The sequence below is a fragment of the Meles meles genome, chromosome 21, assembly GCF_922984935.1.
Source record: "Meles meles chromosome 21, mMelMel3.1 paternal haplotype, whole genome shotgun sequence".
Lineage (NCBI taxonomy): Eukaryota > Metazoa > Chordata > Mammalia > Carnivora > Mustelidae > Meles > Meles meles.
Genome location: NC_060086.1, coordinates 41,850,845 through 41,865,126, shown reverse-complemented (window position 1 = coordinate 41,865,126; position 14,282 = coordinate 41,850,845). Strand labels below are relative to the sequence as shown.

Sequence of the window (14,282 nt, the reverse complement as noted above, 5' to 3'; positions counted from 1 at the left end):
AGTATGGGGGAGGGACAGAGGGAGGCTGATTGTCACGCAGACTCTGGCTGAGCTGAGCTTGGAACCCAGGGCAATGCGGGGCTCCTGAGCTGAGCGGAAAGTGAGGCTCAAGTGACAAAGCCACCCAGGCACCCTCTTCCCTTCCCCCACGCTCCCCCCCCCCCACCCCCACGGACTTCCTGCTTCTGGCAGCAGCGCACAGATTTTGCACTGGGAGTGTCTGGCTGCAAACACTCCAGCACCACCCGCACCCCCTCAACCCCCCCACCCCCCTCCCCCATCTGAGAGCAGAGCTGGAAGAAAGGGGGAAATGGGCGCCTGGAGCAGGGGACCAAGGCAGGGCCCTCTGTCTGAGGATGCCCGAGGTGGGAGAAGCTTGGAGACAGGAAGCCTCAGGATGGGAGGCATTCCGTGAGTCAGTCCCCTCTCCTGTCTGCCACCTTCTTCACACCCTTTTGGATCATAGGCATAAACTCTTGATTCTTAGAAAAATCGGCTCTCTGTGGGCCGCCTGTGCATCCCGTGGGAGGAGGTAATGGTCAAAGTGTGCCCTACTAGTGGCTTCTTGATGGCCTGATCATGAGACCCTGCTTGCTCAGCAGGGGAGGGAGTCGGGGGAACTTCTCGGCCCGGCCTTTCCTTCCTGAGCAGAAGGCAATCCAACATGGGGGCTCCTTTCTGCGGAGGCCCATGGCGGCCCGCATCTTCTTTCGTTTGCGGGGGTCCCTCTGATGGCCTTTTACGCTAGAAGGCCCATCTCAGGCCTGAGTCCCCAGCTTCAAGGGGGCACCCAGTCCAGGGCCTGACCCAGCATTTACTTCCCCTCGGCCATGACCCCTCTTCCCACTTCCCATCAGCATTCAGGTTGTTTTAGATCCTTGTCCTGCATTTTCAAGTGACCTTGTGTCAAACTTTTCCTACTCAGGCCTTCTGCACTGATTTCCCTTGGGAAAAGCCTCCTACTGCGCAGAAGCCATCAGGGGCTTCTATGACCCCAGGTCCCCACCAAAGTCACTGTCATCCAGAGCCTAGACAACTTTTAGGCTCTTCTAGTTGGTTTCCCTGGACTTGCCCCTTTCAAGCCAAATCTATCTAGCACCAAGGTCAAAAGAATTTCATTGCAAAATGAAGTAACTCCCTTCTTAAAATCCTCTCCTCTTCCCATCATAAATAGACTCTGACCTTGGCTTCTAAGTCCCTGTCTGTGTTATCAGGTTCCAACAGGGTTCCCTCAGGGACAGTATTCTTCAGCTGCCTGCTCAGCAGCTCAGGGCCTTTGCACAGGCTGTTCCCTCTGAAGGGGATGTCCTTTTTCTGGTCCTTCTGTGGTTGCCTCTCCCTTCTATTTTGGGCCTTGTTCTCAATAGCTCAGCACATTCCCTTGTACGTAGTAGGTGCTCAAGAAGTAATAAGGCCTCCAAATGCTGTGGGTTCTCCCAACTCCTTATTCTCTCAGTGGACTAAGAAAATTTCCTTCTTGAAATTTTCTTCCCTGGAGTCTTCCATGAATCTAATTTGTTCTGTGACATCTGGTGACCCTCTGTACCCTGCCTAACCCCCCTCCTAACCCCCAAAAGCATAGATCTTCCCCAGGCTCGGGCATCCCACTCACTTGTGCTCAAGGACTATTTCCCCAAAATGGGAAAGTAGATTTGTGAACAGATTTTCCCCAAGTCCCGTGAGCCCTTGTGGACGAGTTCACTTCCTATTCACAGGCATCTGCGAAACGGCAATTACATGTCAGAAGAGTGTGGGTAAAAAAAAAAAAAAAAAAAAAGCCACAGACAGAAGCAGGGTGTGCTGTTTTCTGCAGCGGAGGGGAGCTGTTTTCTTTCCTGTGGTCTTAACAGAAGTCACATGATTTTAAATCTGTCTGTTAGTTTGGAAAAAAACAGCCAAAAAGCCAAGATTGCCTGGTAGGTAGAAGGTGGAGAAATCAGCCAAACCAGCTTTGACTTTACAGAATTATGGCCTGTTAGCGGTCTCCAGCCCACAGCCCCACTTGGCCCTCAGGCAGGTTTCTTCTCATCTGCTAGCATCTTCAAGTAGAACTAGTTACCTACATCCCCAACAAGGTTTCCCCTAAGAATCCAGAATCTGGGATTTTAGGGATGCCTGGGTGGTTCAGTTGAGTGTCTCTGTTCCACTCAGGCCATGATCCTAGAGTCCTGGGATCGAGTCCCACATCAGGCTCCCCGTCCATGGAGTCTGCTTCTCCCTTTCTGCCTCACCACCCTGCTTGTGTTCTTTCTTTCTTTTCTTTTTTTTTTTTTAAGATTTTATTTATTTATTTGACAGAGAGAGAGATCACAAGTAGGCAGAGAGACAGGCAGAGAGAGGAGGAAGCAGGCTCCCCGCGGAGCAGAGAGTCCGACGGGGGGCTCGATCCCAGGACCCTGAGATCACGACCTGAGCCGAAGGCAGCGGCTTAATCCACTGAGCCACCCAGGTGCCCCTCTCTCTTTCTTTCTGTCTCTCAAATAAATAAAATCTTTTGGGGGAAAAAATAACACAGAATCTAGGATTTTAAAGTTTACTCCATTTTAATTAATTCGAACGAGCACATGTGGCTACAGGATACTGTACTGGACAGCACGGATTAGGGGCAGACACCCGAGAAGGAAAAATTCCAGGGTGGCATTCCGCGGCCTTACTCACAGCCGACTGGGGAGGTTGGCGCCCCTCTGCCACCCCGCCCCAACTCTGGGCCTTTCCGGGGTGTGTGTATGTGTGTGTGTGTGTGCGTGTGTGTGTCTCCGGGCCTGCTCCAGTGTAGGGTACAGTGGAAGGAGTTGGGGTAGGGACGGTGAAAAGGCATCCCTGTCACAGTGAGGATGACAGACCGTGTTTGGATGGATCTCGAAAAAAATGAAGAGTCGTTTCCAAGAAGGCTGTTTTCCTTTGGGAACTTTGAAATACACGCCTGAGGCCAGGGAGAGATGCCTGGGGGGGGGGGGGCGAGGGGGGGGGTCACTAACACACAGGATTGGCGGAGCCAGAGGGAGGCCCGTGGAGTGGGGGACCCGGGCATCCTCCGCCGGCCGTGGTTGCCCAGGACCCCGGGGAGAGGCGCGCAGGGCCGCTAGTACAGGGTCTCGCGCGCGTGGGTTCTCAGGTGGCGCAGCAGGTGGGAGTTGCGGCTGAAGCTGCGGCCGCACTGCGCGCACGAGTAGGGCCGCGCCCCGGTGTGCACCAGCATGTGGCGCAGCAGGTTACAGCTGCGGCTGAAGCTCTTGCCGCACTCCCGGCACTCCTGGGGGGGCTCGGCCTGCCGGGCCGCTGCCGCCGCCTCGTTCCCGGCGCCCGCGTGGGTGGCCAGGTGCCGCTGCAGGTGCGCGTTCCGCCGGAAGCTGCGGCCGCAGGTCGGGCAGCCGTAGGGCCGCTCGCCGGTGTGGCTGCGGCGGTGGCGGGCCAGGTTGGAGCTGTTGCGGAAGCGGTAGCCGCAGGTGTCGCAGGCGTGGGGCTTCTCCCCGGTGTGGATGCGCTGGTGGCGCGCCAGGTGCGCGCTCTGGCTGAAGCCCTCGCCGCACTCGCTGCAGCGGCAGGGCTTCTCGCCCGTGTGGCTGCGCCGGTGGCGGGCGAGGTCCTGGGTCTGGCTGAAGGTCTTGCCGCACTGCGTGCAGTGGTGGGGCCTCGGGCCGCCGTGGGTCAGGAGGTGGCGGGCGAGACCCGCCCGCCGCACGAAGCGCTTGCCGCAGTGCGGGCAGCTGTAGGGCTTCTCGCCCGTGTGCACGCGCTGGTGGCAGACCAGCTGGGAGCTCTGGCTGAAGCTGCGGCCGCACACCTGGCAAGAGAAGGGCCGCTCCCCCGTGTGCACGCGCCGGTGGGCCCCCAGGTGCTCGCTGCGCCGGAACGCCTTGCCGCAGTCGCTGCACACATACGGCCTGCGCTCCGGGCCCGGGCGCAGGCTGCCCGAGCACTCAGAGCACTGGTGGCCCTTGTCCTTGGCGTGGATCCGCAGGTGTCGCTTGAGACTGGAGCGGCGCTGGAAGGTTTGGCCGCAGTGAGAGCACAGGACCACGGCCAGCTCGCGCGCCTCGCTCTTGGTCTCAGGGACGCAGGGCGCCTTCTGGTCCTGGGCGTGCGCCAGCAGGTGCTGCATGAGGCTGGCGCGGCGCTGGAAGCCCTGGCCGCACTCGGCGCACAGAAAGGCGGGCTCGGAGGAGTGAGTCTGAAGGTGCTTGTTCAGATGGGAGCTCTGGCGGAAGCGGTGGCCGCACAGGTGGCAGGCGTGGGGCCGCTCGTCCGTGTGCGTGCGCATGTGCAGCTTGAGGATGGAACTGCGGCCGAAGCTCTTCCCGCAGCATGGGCACGGGAAGCAGCGGGTGCCCGGGTGGGAGCGCCCCTGGTGCGCCTCCAGGCGGGCGAGCTCGCGGAAGCTCACCCCGCAGTCCGTGCAGATGAATTCCATCCCCGGCTCCGACCTGGCCGCGTCCCCGACCACTTTGACCTCCAGAATGTCACTCCTGCCCGGAGGGGACCCTGCTTCTCCGGAGCCACTCGCTTCAGGGCCCGGCCCCAGCCGCTGAGGGTCGGGCTCTCCTGCCACCGCAGGAGCCTCTGCCGCAGACTCCGCTGAGACGGCAGCCGGCCAGGCCACCCCTTTGGGCTCCTCTTTGAACTCCTCCTCTGGGGTTCTGTTTTCAAGTCCTGGGAAAGAAGCAGAAAACAGCAGGCGTATTCCTAGAGGCCCCCAGGAATGGCCTGGAACCTCAGTGCCTCAAAGCAGAAAGAAACCCGGGGTTCCTGCAAAACTGGTGAGTGGTGAGTGTCTGAGACAACACAGAATTTACCATAGTAACCGCTTTACTTAAAAAAAAAAAAAAAAAAAATTAAGTAGGCTCCAGGCCCAGTGTGGAACCCAAACTGGGGCTCGAACTCACCAGCTTGAGATCAAGACCTGAGCCGAGATCAAGAGTTGAAACCTTACCCCACTGAGCCAGCCAGGCACCCCGATGACTACCCATTTTGGAAGCTCAAAGTTAAGGGGTTCATGGTTAGATCAAACACAATGAGCCTTTAAAATAAATGAGGGGGCGCCTGGGTGGCTCAGTGGGTTAAAGCCTCTGCCTTTGGCTCAGGTCATGATCCCAGGGTCCTGGGATCAAGCCCTGCATCAGGCTCTCTGCTTGGCGGGGAGCCTGCTTCCCTCTCTCTCTGTCTCTGCCTGCCTCTCTGCCTACCTGTGACCTCTGTCTGTCAAATAAATTTAAATAAATAAATAAATAAAATAAATAAATGAAATAAATGAGTAAATGGCTGAATGAAGAGATGAATGAATCCTCATCAAGATAGCCCGTTTTTACATTTTTTAAAGATTTTATTTATGTACTTGAGAGAGAGAGATTGCCTAATTTCAGGTGCACTCACAAGTGGAAGGAGGAAGGAGGGAGACGCAGCCTCCCTGCTCAGGCGCGACTTGATCCCAGGACCCTGAGATCCCGACCCGAGTGGAAGGCGGAGGCTTAAACAAGTGAGCCACCCAGCTGTCCTCCCCCGCCCCCCGCACGCAGCCCATTTTTAGCCCAAGAGGCCAAAAGTGAGGTAGGAGCTGAGCTTCAGGGACCACTCCTGGAACACAAGAAAGAGCCTTCAGTGGTTGTAAGCGGGAAGGACCTCTTACCCAGAGGGTGCGTGGGCCACATCTTCTTCGCTGGGACATCTTCAAACGTCAGGGACTCCTGTAACAAAAGGGTGGGCAGAGACCCTTGGTGAGAGAGGAATGGGGTCCTACGACCTGAGGGGGACGATGAGCTTTTAAGGTTTAAATGAAGGAGGGCACAGATTTGCACCAGCTGCAGAGGCCGAGGACATCCAGGGCAGAACATTCTGGAACGAGGGTACTGGTCTAGCTCACCAGCACGGCTGCCAGCTCCTGATCTCGGGAGTTTTCCTCCAGCCATAGCACAGGGCCCTGGGGGACTGACAGCATGGGGGGGAAGAGCTGTTAGAAGCCAGACCTACCCTTCACGTAGCTACAGGGAGTGCACCTGTTGCCAGGTCCCCAAGAGAGACATCGGTTCCCGCCCATCCCCATCAAAGAGGGGGGCTGCGTACTTCTCACCCTGCCCTCACATACCGTGCCTCCCAGCCCCTACTGTCCTGGGGTACCAGCTCCTCACCAGTCTCTTGTAGGACCTGGAATGTCCTCTTGGGACCTGGGCTCAGCGACTGCTTTGTATTTGGGGGATGTCTCCAGGTCTCCAGCTCAGCCGGCTTGGAAGGTCCTGGCTGGGATGGCAGAGGTTCCTTTGCTGCCTCCAGGGCTGGGGGTCCTTCTGAGGACACTTCCTTTTTGGGGCTGTGACTAGAGACCTGGGAAGAGCCCCCCTGTTCCTCCAAAGTGATGTCTGCCCGGGGACAATTCTTGCCAGTATTAAAACTAAAATCCTGTTCAAAACACATCTGTTAGGGGACAGACAGGACAGGGGGATAGTCCCTGTCCTGACTCCCAACAGAAACGTGACCAAGGAAAGGTGAGAGTCGGTGGAGTTAGGTTAAAAGGGAATTACCGCAGGGAGGGAAATGGAGTGACCTCTTCATGGGGCACTGAGGTCCCCGTCTCTGTACCTGCTGTCCCGCCCAGCTGGCCACCACCCTCTTACCAGGGGCCCCACGGTGTTGGACTCCCTGTGGACGCCCTCCAGCAGCAGCACCACCTCCTCGCCGTCCCTGAGCGGCTGGCCCTGCAGCCGAGCCAGGAGGTGGGGGGGCAGCACGCCCAGGAACTGCTCCAGCACCAGCAGCTCCAGGATCTGCTCCTTGGTGCGCAGCTCGGGCCGCAGCCAGCGGCAGCAGAGCTCCCGGAGCCGGCTCAGGGCCGCCCGCGGCCCCATGTCCTCCTGATACTGGAAGCATCTGAAGAGTTGGTGAGCCACCTCAGGCCGGGGCCTGGCCTCTGCATGCCGGGGGCCCTCCTGACCGGCGGCCTCCTCTTCCTCCAGCTTGACAGCTCCGAGCTGCTCTGGCTCTCGGGCAGCCGGCGTGGGCTCCTCCAGCATCCTTCAGCTTGGGGGCGGCTCGCCGCAGCTGCTCCCACTCTCGGGTCTCTCCTTCTCTGCTCCCACACCTGTGGTGTTGAGAAATGCCTAAAGAGGGGTTCCTGGGGGCCTCAGCCGTTGAGCGTCTGCCTTTGGCTCAGGTCACAATCCCTGGGTTCTGGGATCGAGTCCCGCATCGGGCTCCCTGCTTCTCCCTCTCCCTCTTCCCCTGCTTGTGTTCTCTCTCTGTCAACTAAATAAATAAATTAAAGAAAAAATTTTTTAAAGAAAGAAAAAAAAAAGAAATGCCTAAAGATGTGGCCTCCAGGGGAATCACTTCTCTCGTTGGTCATGGGTCAGGGCTCAAAGAGCAGGACAGCCAGACCGAAACAGTAGAAGGCAGAGAAAAGCAATAGCTGTCCCCTTCCACCCTGCTGGGGGAGCATTTAGAACTTCACATTGCTTCACCCCAAAGATCCAAATTGGCACTCCCGAGAGAGGACATTCCCTGCCTCTCAGTGCCCTGCCACAGACAGGGAGCTGCACCACCAAAGATCTGCCCTTGCCCAAAATGCTTCATTGCAACAGGATGAGCTCGACTTTAGACCCAGCTCTGCACTGCAAGGAGTGAGAACATGAGGGTTAGAGGTGTGGTGGGTAAGAGTGATAGTGTTTAAACCACCAACTTGTAACTAGGAAGTTACAGGTCTAATGCACAATATAATGAAGACAGGCATTAATAGTGTACTCTAAGGGCGCCTGGCTCAGTGGGTTAAGCCTCTGTCTTCAGCTCAGGTCATGATCCCAGGATCCTGGGATCGAGTCCCACATTGGGTTCTCTGCTCAGCAAGGAACTGCTTCCCAACCCCTGCCTGCCTCTCTGCCTACTCATGATCTCTGTCAAATAAATAAATAAAACCTTAAAAAAAAATAGTGTACTCTAAAAAGAAATAAAATCTTATAAAAAACTTAAATATGTATTTACTTGAGAAAGAGGGAGAGAGCATGAGGCTTGATGCCAGGACCCCTGAGTTCACGACCTGAGCTGGAGGCAGACACTTACCTGACCGGGCCACCCAGGTGCCCCCACTGTGCTGTTCCTTCAGTGGGCCTGAAAGTTGGACAGTTTTAAAGATAACAGGTGTGCATGTGCGGGCGAGGATGGGGAACTCATGCATGTGGCCAGACATCCTGACTTTCAATTTACGGCTCTGGATGGGGCTCTCAGCAGTCAAGGCCGAGGCCACCCAGGTGGTCAGAGCACCCACCTGTGTTCCAAGCTCACCTCCCAGAGTTCCACCAGAAACAGAGGTCAGGACGATCCAGAGAGCAGGGAGTGGTGGTTGCGTCTCCAGATGAGAGACCAAGACTAAGGTTTACAACTTGCAGAAACTTGGATGAATCTGTTCCCAAGGCCTGCCCACTTCAGAGGCCTCTGGTGGGTGCACTCTTGGGAGCTGGGTGATGGTCAGGAGAATCAATTGTTTCTCTTTCCTTCCTATTTTTTTTTTTTTTTTTAAATTCTGGATTCTTCCTTGGTCTACCCCTTTGCAAAGTATCCATCCCCAAGTAGCAATAAAAAGTGCTAACTGGCCACCAGGGGGCAGTGGTTCCACAGACCGTCAGCCTTCCCCGCCGGCTTCCTGAGCCCACACCAGCCCCTCTATGGCCAGAGGGTTCCATGGGGACTCACTATTTCCTCCTGCGGCAGCCCCGATCTAACAACAGGGAAATGCCTCAAGTTCGGCCTCACCCAGAGGACTCTGTTCAGTCCTTCAGCACAACCCAGAGGCTTTCATTGTCCTGAATAGGCCAGCACTTCTGCTCCCGAGTTTTGAGGCCCTTTTATATTTTAACTTGGGTCAAAATTATTTTTATGGAAATAAAAACTCAAGTTCCACCATTTGTCTGCCCTCCCTGCTCTCTGGCCTCAGGGCTATAATTCTCCCCAGTCTCTCGCCCGACCCTCAGCCCATGGACATCCCAAGCAGGGGCAAGGAAAAAATGTTCTTGCAACACTCCCCAGCACGGAAAGGAGTACGGCAGTGCTGGGCTCCTGGAAGAAAGCACACGGTGGGCGAGCAGGAGAGCTAGCAATCGCGATTCTCGTTATTACTGAGCAACAACACAAAGGATCCTGCTAACAGTCGGCCCCATCACCGACCCATTTCATAGCTGAGGACACCAAGGCTTGGAGGCATAGACATTTGCCCAAGGAGGTAACACAGCCTTGGCAATGCAGCCAGGGAGAAGTCGGCCTGGCCAAGAGCTTTGGACAGTTTGTTGAGCCCCCTTGTTGGGGGGCTGGGACTGGGGGAGGGGGCGGTTCCCTGCTGGGACTGGGGGAGGGGGCGGTTCCCTGATGCTCCTGTTTGGGTGGCGGAAGTGAGGTGTGGCAGAACAAAGTTTTAAACCAGGCAGAGCACTTCCCACCCCTGGAAGAGGAGGAGGAAGGGACGCCAGAAGTCCCAGGCTTCCATCCCTGCCACCTGCCACCTGCCACCTGACGGGGCTGCTGCTCATCTCTCCAGCCTCCCTCCTGCTTCCTGCTTCTCCCCTGTCTCCCGCCCAGCTGCCCAGCTGCCCAGCTGCGCAGCCCACATTCTTTCCCACATTTGGCATCTGACCCTGCATGCGGCACCTTCCACCCCTTGGCGCCTCTCTCCAGGGACTCCACAGCACACCAGCCACCTGTCTCTCCCCGTCCACTGTCGCGCTGTGCCGCAATCATGGTTGAGCGTCTCTCTCCCCGTGGCAAACGGGACCGCGTCTTGTTCAAAATAGTGTTGTTAGTAGAAGTCACCAAACACGAATAATGATGCCTACCTAGGAGGTGTGTTACTGAGGAATGCATGCAAAAATGTCTGCTGCAGCAAAGAGCAGCAGGAAAAGGGCTTTTTGTTTCATTACTGTTTTATGTTTTTGGCAGCATGAGCAAAATAACAGAACCAATCACGGGTCATCAGTCACTTTGCAATAATAGGTGGTAGGTACCGAGGGCTAGTACGTGTCTCTGCTCAGGCTTGCTTCAGCCCACCCCAGCCCACCTAGTAAATTATAATTTCTCCATTTGACAAGGGCAAAGAGCATGCTCGGAGAGGACGGGTAACTCCCTCAAGGTCACACCAGGAGGAGCCAGGACTTTCTTCAAGGTGAGATCACTGAACTTGACCTCTACGCAAACACTCAGAAACAGGAAAGGACCCAATTTCTCTCCCTGCCTGTGCAATTTGCCTAGTTTTAGCCAGAATATAACACAGGGGGGAAAAATGAGATTCCAAATTCTAGCCTTTGGGCCTAGACACACGCAGTGGTGCCCGGAACCTCCAGGAGAGGTCTTGCCAAAAGGTTTGAAAGAGATGGAATTTAAGGGAAGTTGGCCTGAGAGTCTCTCCCTCCCCCCTCAGTCTTCAGGACAAAAGCCCTGTTCATATGCACATCTGTGGGGGGTGGGAGGCTCGTCAACCATCCTCCAATATTCCACCAGCTTAATCTGGAGCCCAGAGCCGTGGGGAGCCAATGGCTGGACCTGCCCAGGGTGAAGGTGCGGTCTGAAGACCCACCCAGACAAGAGAGCCCAGAGCCAGGATCCTCGGCCGGGAACCCTCCCCTTCTCCCTGGACACCGCTGGCTGGAGATGGGCTGCCTTGTTTTTGTCGGCTAGGCTCCCTTGCTGGGGCTGGCCTGAGTTGGTGCCGCCGGCCGGTCCACCTGGAGAGCATGGAGCCTGCCTAACCCTCCCCAGTGGGTACCGCAAGCCCATGCTACAGGAAGCCCCACACCCTCCTTGAGGACCCCAGAGCGGCAAGTCTGCACAGCTGGCTGGCTCTGGGCTCCCAGCAGAGCCGACCCACACCCTCCCAAGACTTCTTTCCAGCTTCCTAATCCCCCATCCCATCGCGGAGGCCCAGGTCCTCCTTTTCCCTCCGAGCTGCTAGGAACACCCCAGGCTTCCCTGCAACTCACCACTCGGGGTCCCCACTCCAGAGGTGGAGGTGCTAGGGGTTCCTTGAGGGCCCTGGGGCCGGAGTCAGTCTCGGCCGACTGGGAAAGGACTCCGGGGAAACTGAACAGGAAGTGCCCTGCTCTAGTCCCATCCAGGTAATGAGGGGGATTCTTAGAGTTAACCCTTCACCTCCCAGTTTGGGAGTGGGGTGGGGGAGAGGGCGGGGCCAGAAAAATGAGGACTGAGTGGCTAATGGAGACTCCAGCCCCTCCAGATAAGAACTGCCCCCTCTCCTAATCAGGACTGTTCCTGTTCTCCTTGGGGCAGGGGGTCTGTCAACCTGTACTTTCTGGGGGGAACAGAGCGGCCATTTAAAAATGCCTGTTGTGTGCTGGGCCCTTTGCTAGCATTTCATTTATGCGACGAATCTCTGCCAAGGGCCTGCTAGGTGCCAGGCAGTTGCAGGTGCTGAGGTGCGGGAGCTGTCCCGGGGTAAGGACACAACAGGACCATGTGGCGGGGAAGACAGCCCGCCATCAACACCACCTAAGATCTTCCCAAGAATCTTGCCAGGTGGCTTTGTCCCAGCTCTCCCCAAGAGGAAGCTGGGACTTCCGGGACGGGACTGGACCCCACACCGGCCTTGGACCCAAGTTGACCTTCCAAGTCAAGCCTCTCCCTTTGCTCTACTAAGGTGTCTTTTCGCGCCGTGCTCTTGGCCGGCCGCAGCCCGGAGGGCGCTTCCTCGAGGGAACCTGCGGTTCAGAGCCCGCGGGCACTCTCGTGGCACCGCCTGTCCTGGACACCCGGGGCCACCTGCTCCGCGGCCAGAGGCTCGCTTTGGCCGCCCCTCAGCTTAGGCTCGTGGATCCGTCCGGGCCAGACCCTGCGCTCGCTCTGGGTCCACTGCCGGTTCTTGTCTCCGCGCCCGTGGCTCCTGGGCTTATCTTGTTCTTTACTTTCACCGTCTAGCGTGCGCCTCCCGGGACCACAGGCTCCCCGCGGACAGCGGTGTTTCCGTGTCTGCGCCGCACCCTCCACACCTAGCCCAGGGCCGGCACGTGTCAACACGGCCGGAGTGGCTCAGGAGCCGGCCCGCGAGGCCCACCGCCCCCAGCAGTGCGCCGCGCGCCCAGAGCTCCGCCGCCGGGACTGCTCGCGCCACCCGCCGCCGCGCGGCTGAGAAACCCCACCTACCGCACGGGGCGGTCACCCGACCCCGGGGCGGGGCCCGGTAACTCCACCTCCGGGGCGGAGCCTGGAAGCCCCACCCCTCGCGCGGAGGCATGTCCAGCGCCGCGCGCCCCGCGCTCGCCCCTGCGGTCGTCCCCGCAAGCCTGAGCAGCTCCGCGGTGGCGGTGGCCTTGAGGACTTGGCCACGTCCGAGCCCTGGGGCTGGGGGCGGCTGCAGTGCGGGCACCGGGGCCTGTACGGACGCGGCGGAGCGGACCTGCTGGAACGTGCGCTGTTCCGGTAAGGGTCCGAGTCCGCAGTGAGGGCTCGGGGTTCGCTGTCAGCCCGGAGTGCCAGGCGCCCGACTCCAAGTGAGAGCTTTCCTGGAAATGCGTCTGAAGAGCCGAGACCGGCCTGACCAAACCGCCCGAAAGAACTTCCAGGCAGAAGGGCTTGACGCCTGCACTGAGACGAGAGCAACACTTGCTTTTGGTGTCCTTTCCTAAACCTCGGCCTGGGCTTTGCTCGGTCAGTAACCCTGCTCCTGGCCCTCCCGGAGCGTGCGTCGTTCATTCATTCGGGGAATGTTTGCTTCCCTCCTGTGCCTCTGGCGCAGTCCCTGCCCCTGGGAACCCAGTGCTGAGTGGAGGGGACAAGTCCTGGCCAGGTGAGACTTATCATCGGGGTAGCGCCAGTCACCAAAGCTGGGCTTTCTTTTGATTTCTCTTAACTAAAGTGACTTTGCAGAGAAAGGGGCTTAATGAACATTAAGTCCCTTCAAAATCTTCCTGATCTTTGGAAAATACACTGCCCTCCCCCAGCGCTACCTGCTGACATGAACATTCTGGTGAAAGTTGCTGGACTGTTACTTATTTCCCCAAGTGATAAACGCACCTCCAAAGGAGAGACTTTTAATAAAAATCCACCTATTGGGGGGTATATTACAATATGTCCTAAAATTATTTTGAAAATGCACACAAACTATTCTAGGCATTAACTTAGAATTTTTTTTTAAGTAGTTGGTGTCTAAAAAACCAAAACCAAAAACAAAAGCTAACTTTATTTTTGTTTTGTTTTCTGATTTAATAATTCTTTTTTAAATTCTTGTAAATATTTTATTTATTTATTTGACAGAGACAGTGAGAGAAAGCATGTGCACAAGAAAGGGAAGCAGCAGGCAGAGCCCCTAAAATAAAACACTGAATTAAAAAAAATTATTAGGGGGGCGCCTGGGTGGCTCAGTGGGTTGGGCCGCTGCCTTCGGCTCAGCTCATGATCTCGGGGTCCTGGAATCGAGTCCCGCATCGGGCTCTCTGCTCAGCAGGGGGCCTGCTTCCCTCTCTCTCTCTGCCTGCCTCTCTGCCTACTTGTGATCTCTTTCTGTCAAGTAAATAAATAAAATCTTTGAAGAAAAAAAAAATTGTTAGGAGTGCCTGGGTGGCTCAGTCGGTTCAGCAGCTGCCTTTGGCTCAGGTCATGATCCCAGGCTTCTGCAGTCAAGCCCCACATCAGGCTCCTTGCTTATTAGCGGGGAGCCTGCTTCTCCTTCTCGCACTGCCTGCCGCTCCCCCTGCTTGTGCTCTCTTTCTCTGTCGAATAAATAAATAAAATCTTTAAAAATTTTTTTAAAAATAGTTCAGGGGTACCTGGGTGGCTCAGTAGGTTAAAGCTTCTGCCTTCGGCTCAGGTCAGGATCCCAGAGTCCTGGGATCAAGCCCCGCATCGGGCTCTGTGCTTGGCAGGGAGCCTGCTTCCCTTCCTCTCTCTCTGCCTGCCTCTCTGCCTACTTGTGATCTCTGTCTGTCAAATAAATAAATAAAATCTTAAAAGAAAATAGGTTTAGGCCACTGCCTTCGGCTCAGGTCATGATCTCAGCGTCCTGGGATCGAGTCCCGCATCGGGCTCTCTGCTCGGCAGGGAGCCTGCTTCCCTCTCACTCTCTCTGCTTGCCTCTCTGCCTACTTGTGATCTCTCTCTGTCAAATAAATAAATAAAATCTTTAAAAAAATTTTTTTTTTAAATTTTAATTCCAGCATAATTAACACACAGTATTGTATCAGTTTCAGGTGTACAAAGACTTTACTTATCAAATGTGAAGATATTTTTTAAGTCTGGTGTCAGCCAGTTAGAGCAGTGACAGATGGAAGTCTTCTCTCCTTTTGGATCTTTTCAGAGGTGGCAAA

General features: G+C 56.3%; 1 protein-coding gene across 2 annotated transcripts; it reads right to left on the bottom strand.

The window, feature by feature from the left end:
- Positions 1–2,563: 2,563 nt before the first annotated feature.
- ZSCAN10 (zinc finger and SCAN domain containing 10) lies at positions 2,564–7,179 on the bottom strand. Of its 2 annotated transcripts, XM_045993818.1 has the most exons (5): positions 6,606–7,179; positions 6,123–6,390; positions 5,858–5,922; positions 5,624–5,681; positions 2,564–4,650 (listed from the first exon to the last, which is right to left on the bottom strand). In XM_045993818.1, exons 1-5 carry the CDS (start codon positions 6,999–7,001, stop codon positions 3,083–3,085), a joined length of 2,355 nt encoding a protein of 784 aa, XP_045849774.1. In that variant the 5' UTR covers positions 7,002–7,179; the 3' UTR covers positions 2,564–3,082. The 2 variants fall into 2 exon arrangements, with proteins under 2 accessions (XP_045849774.1, XP_045849775.1); XM_045993819.1 differs by lacking the exon at positions 6,123–6,390 and having other exon boundaries at positions 6,606–6,969.
- Positions 7,180–14,282: the final 7,103 nt, after the last annotated feature.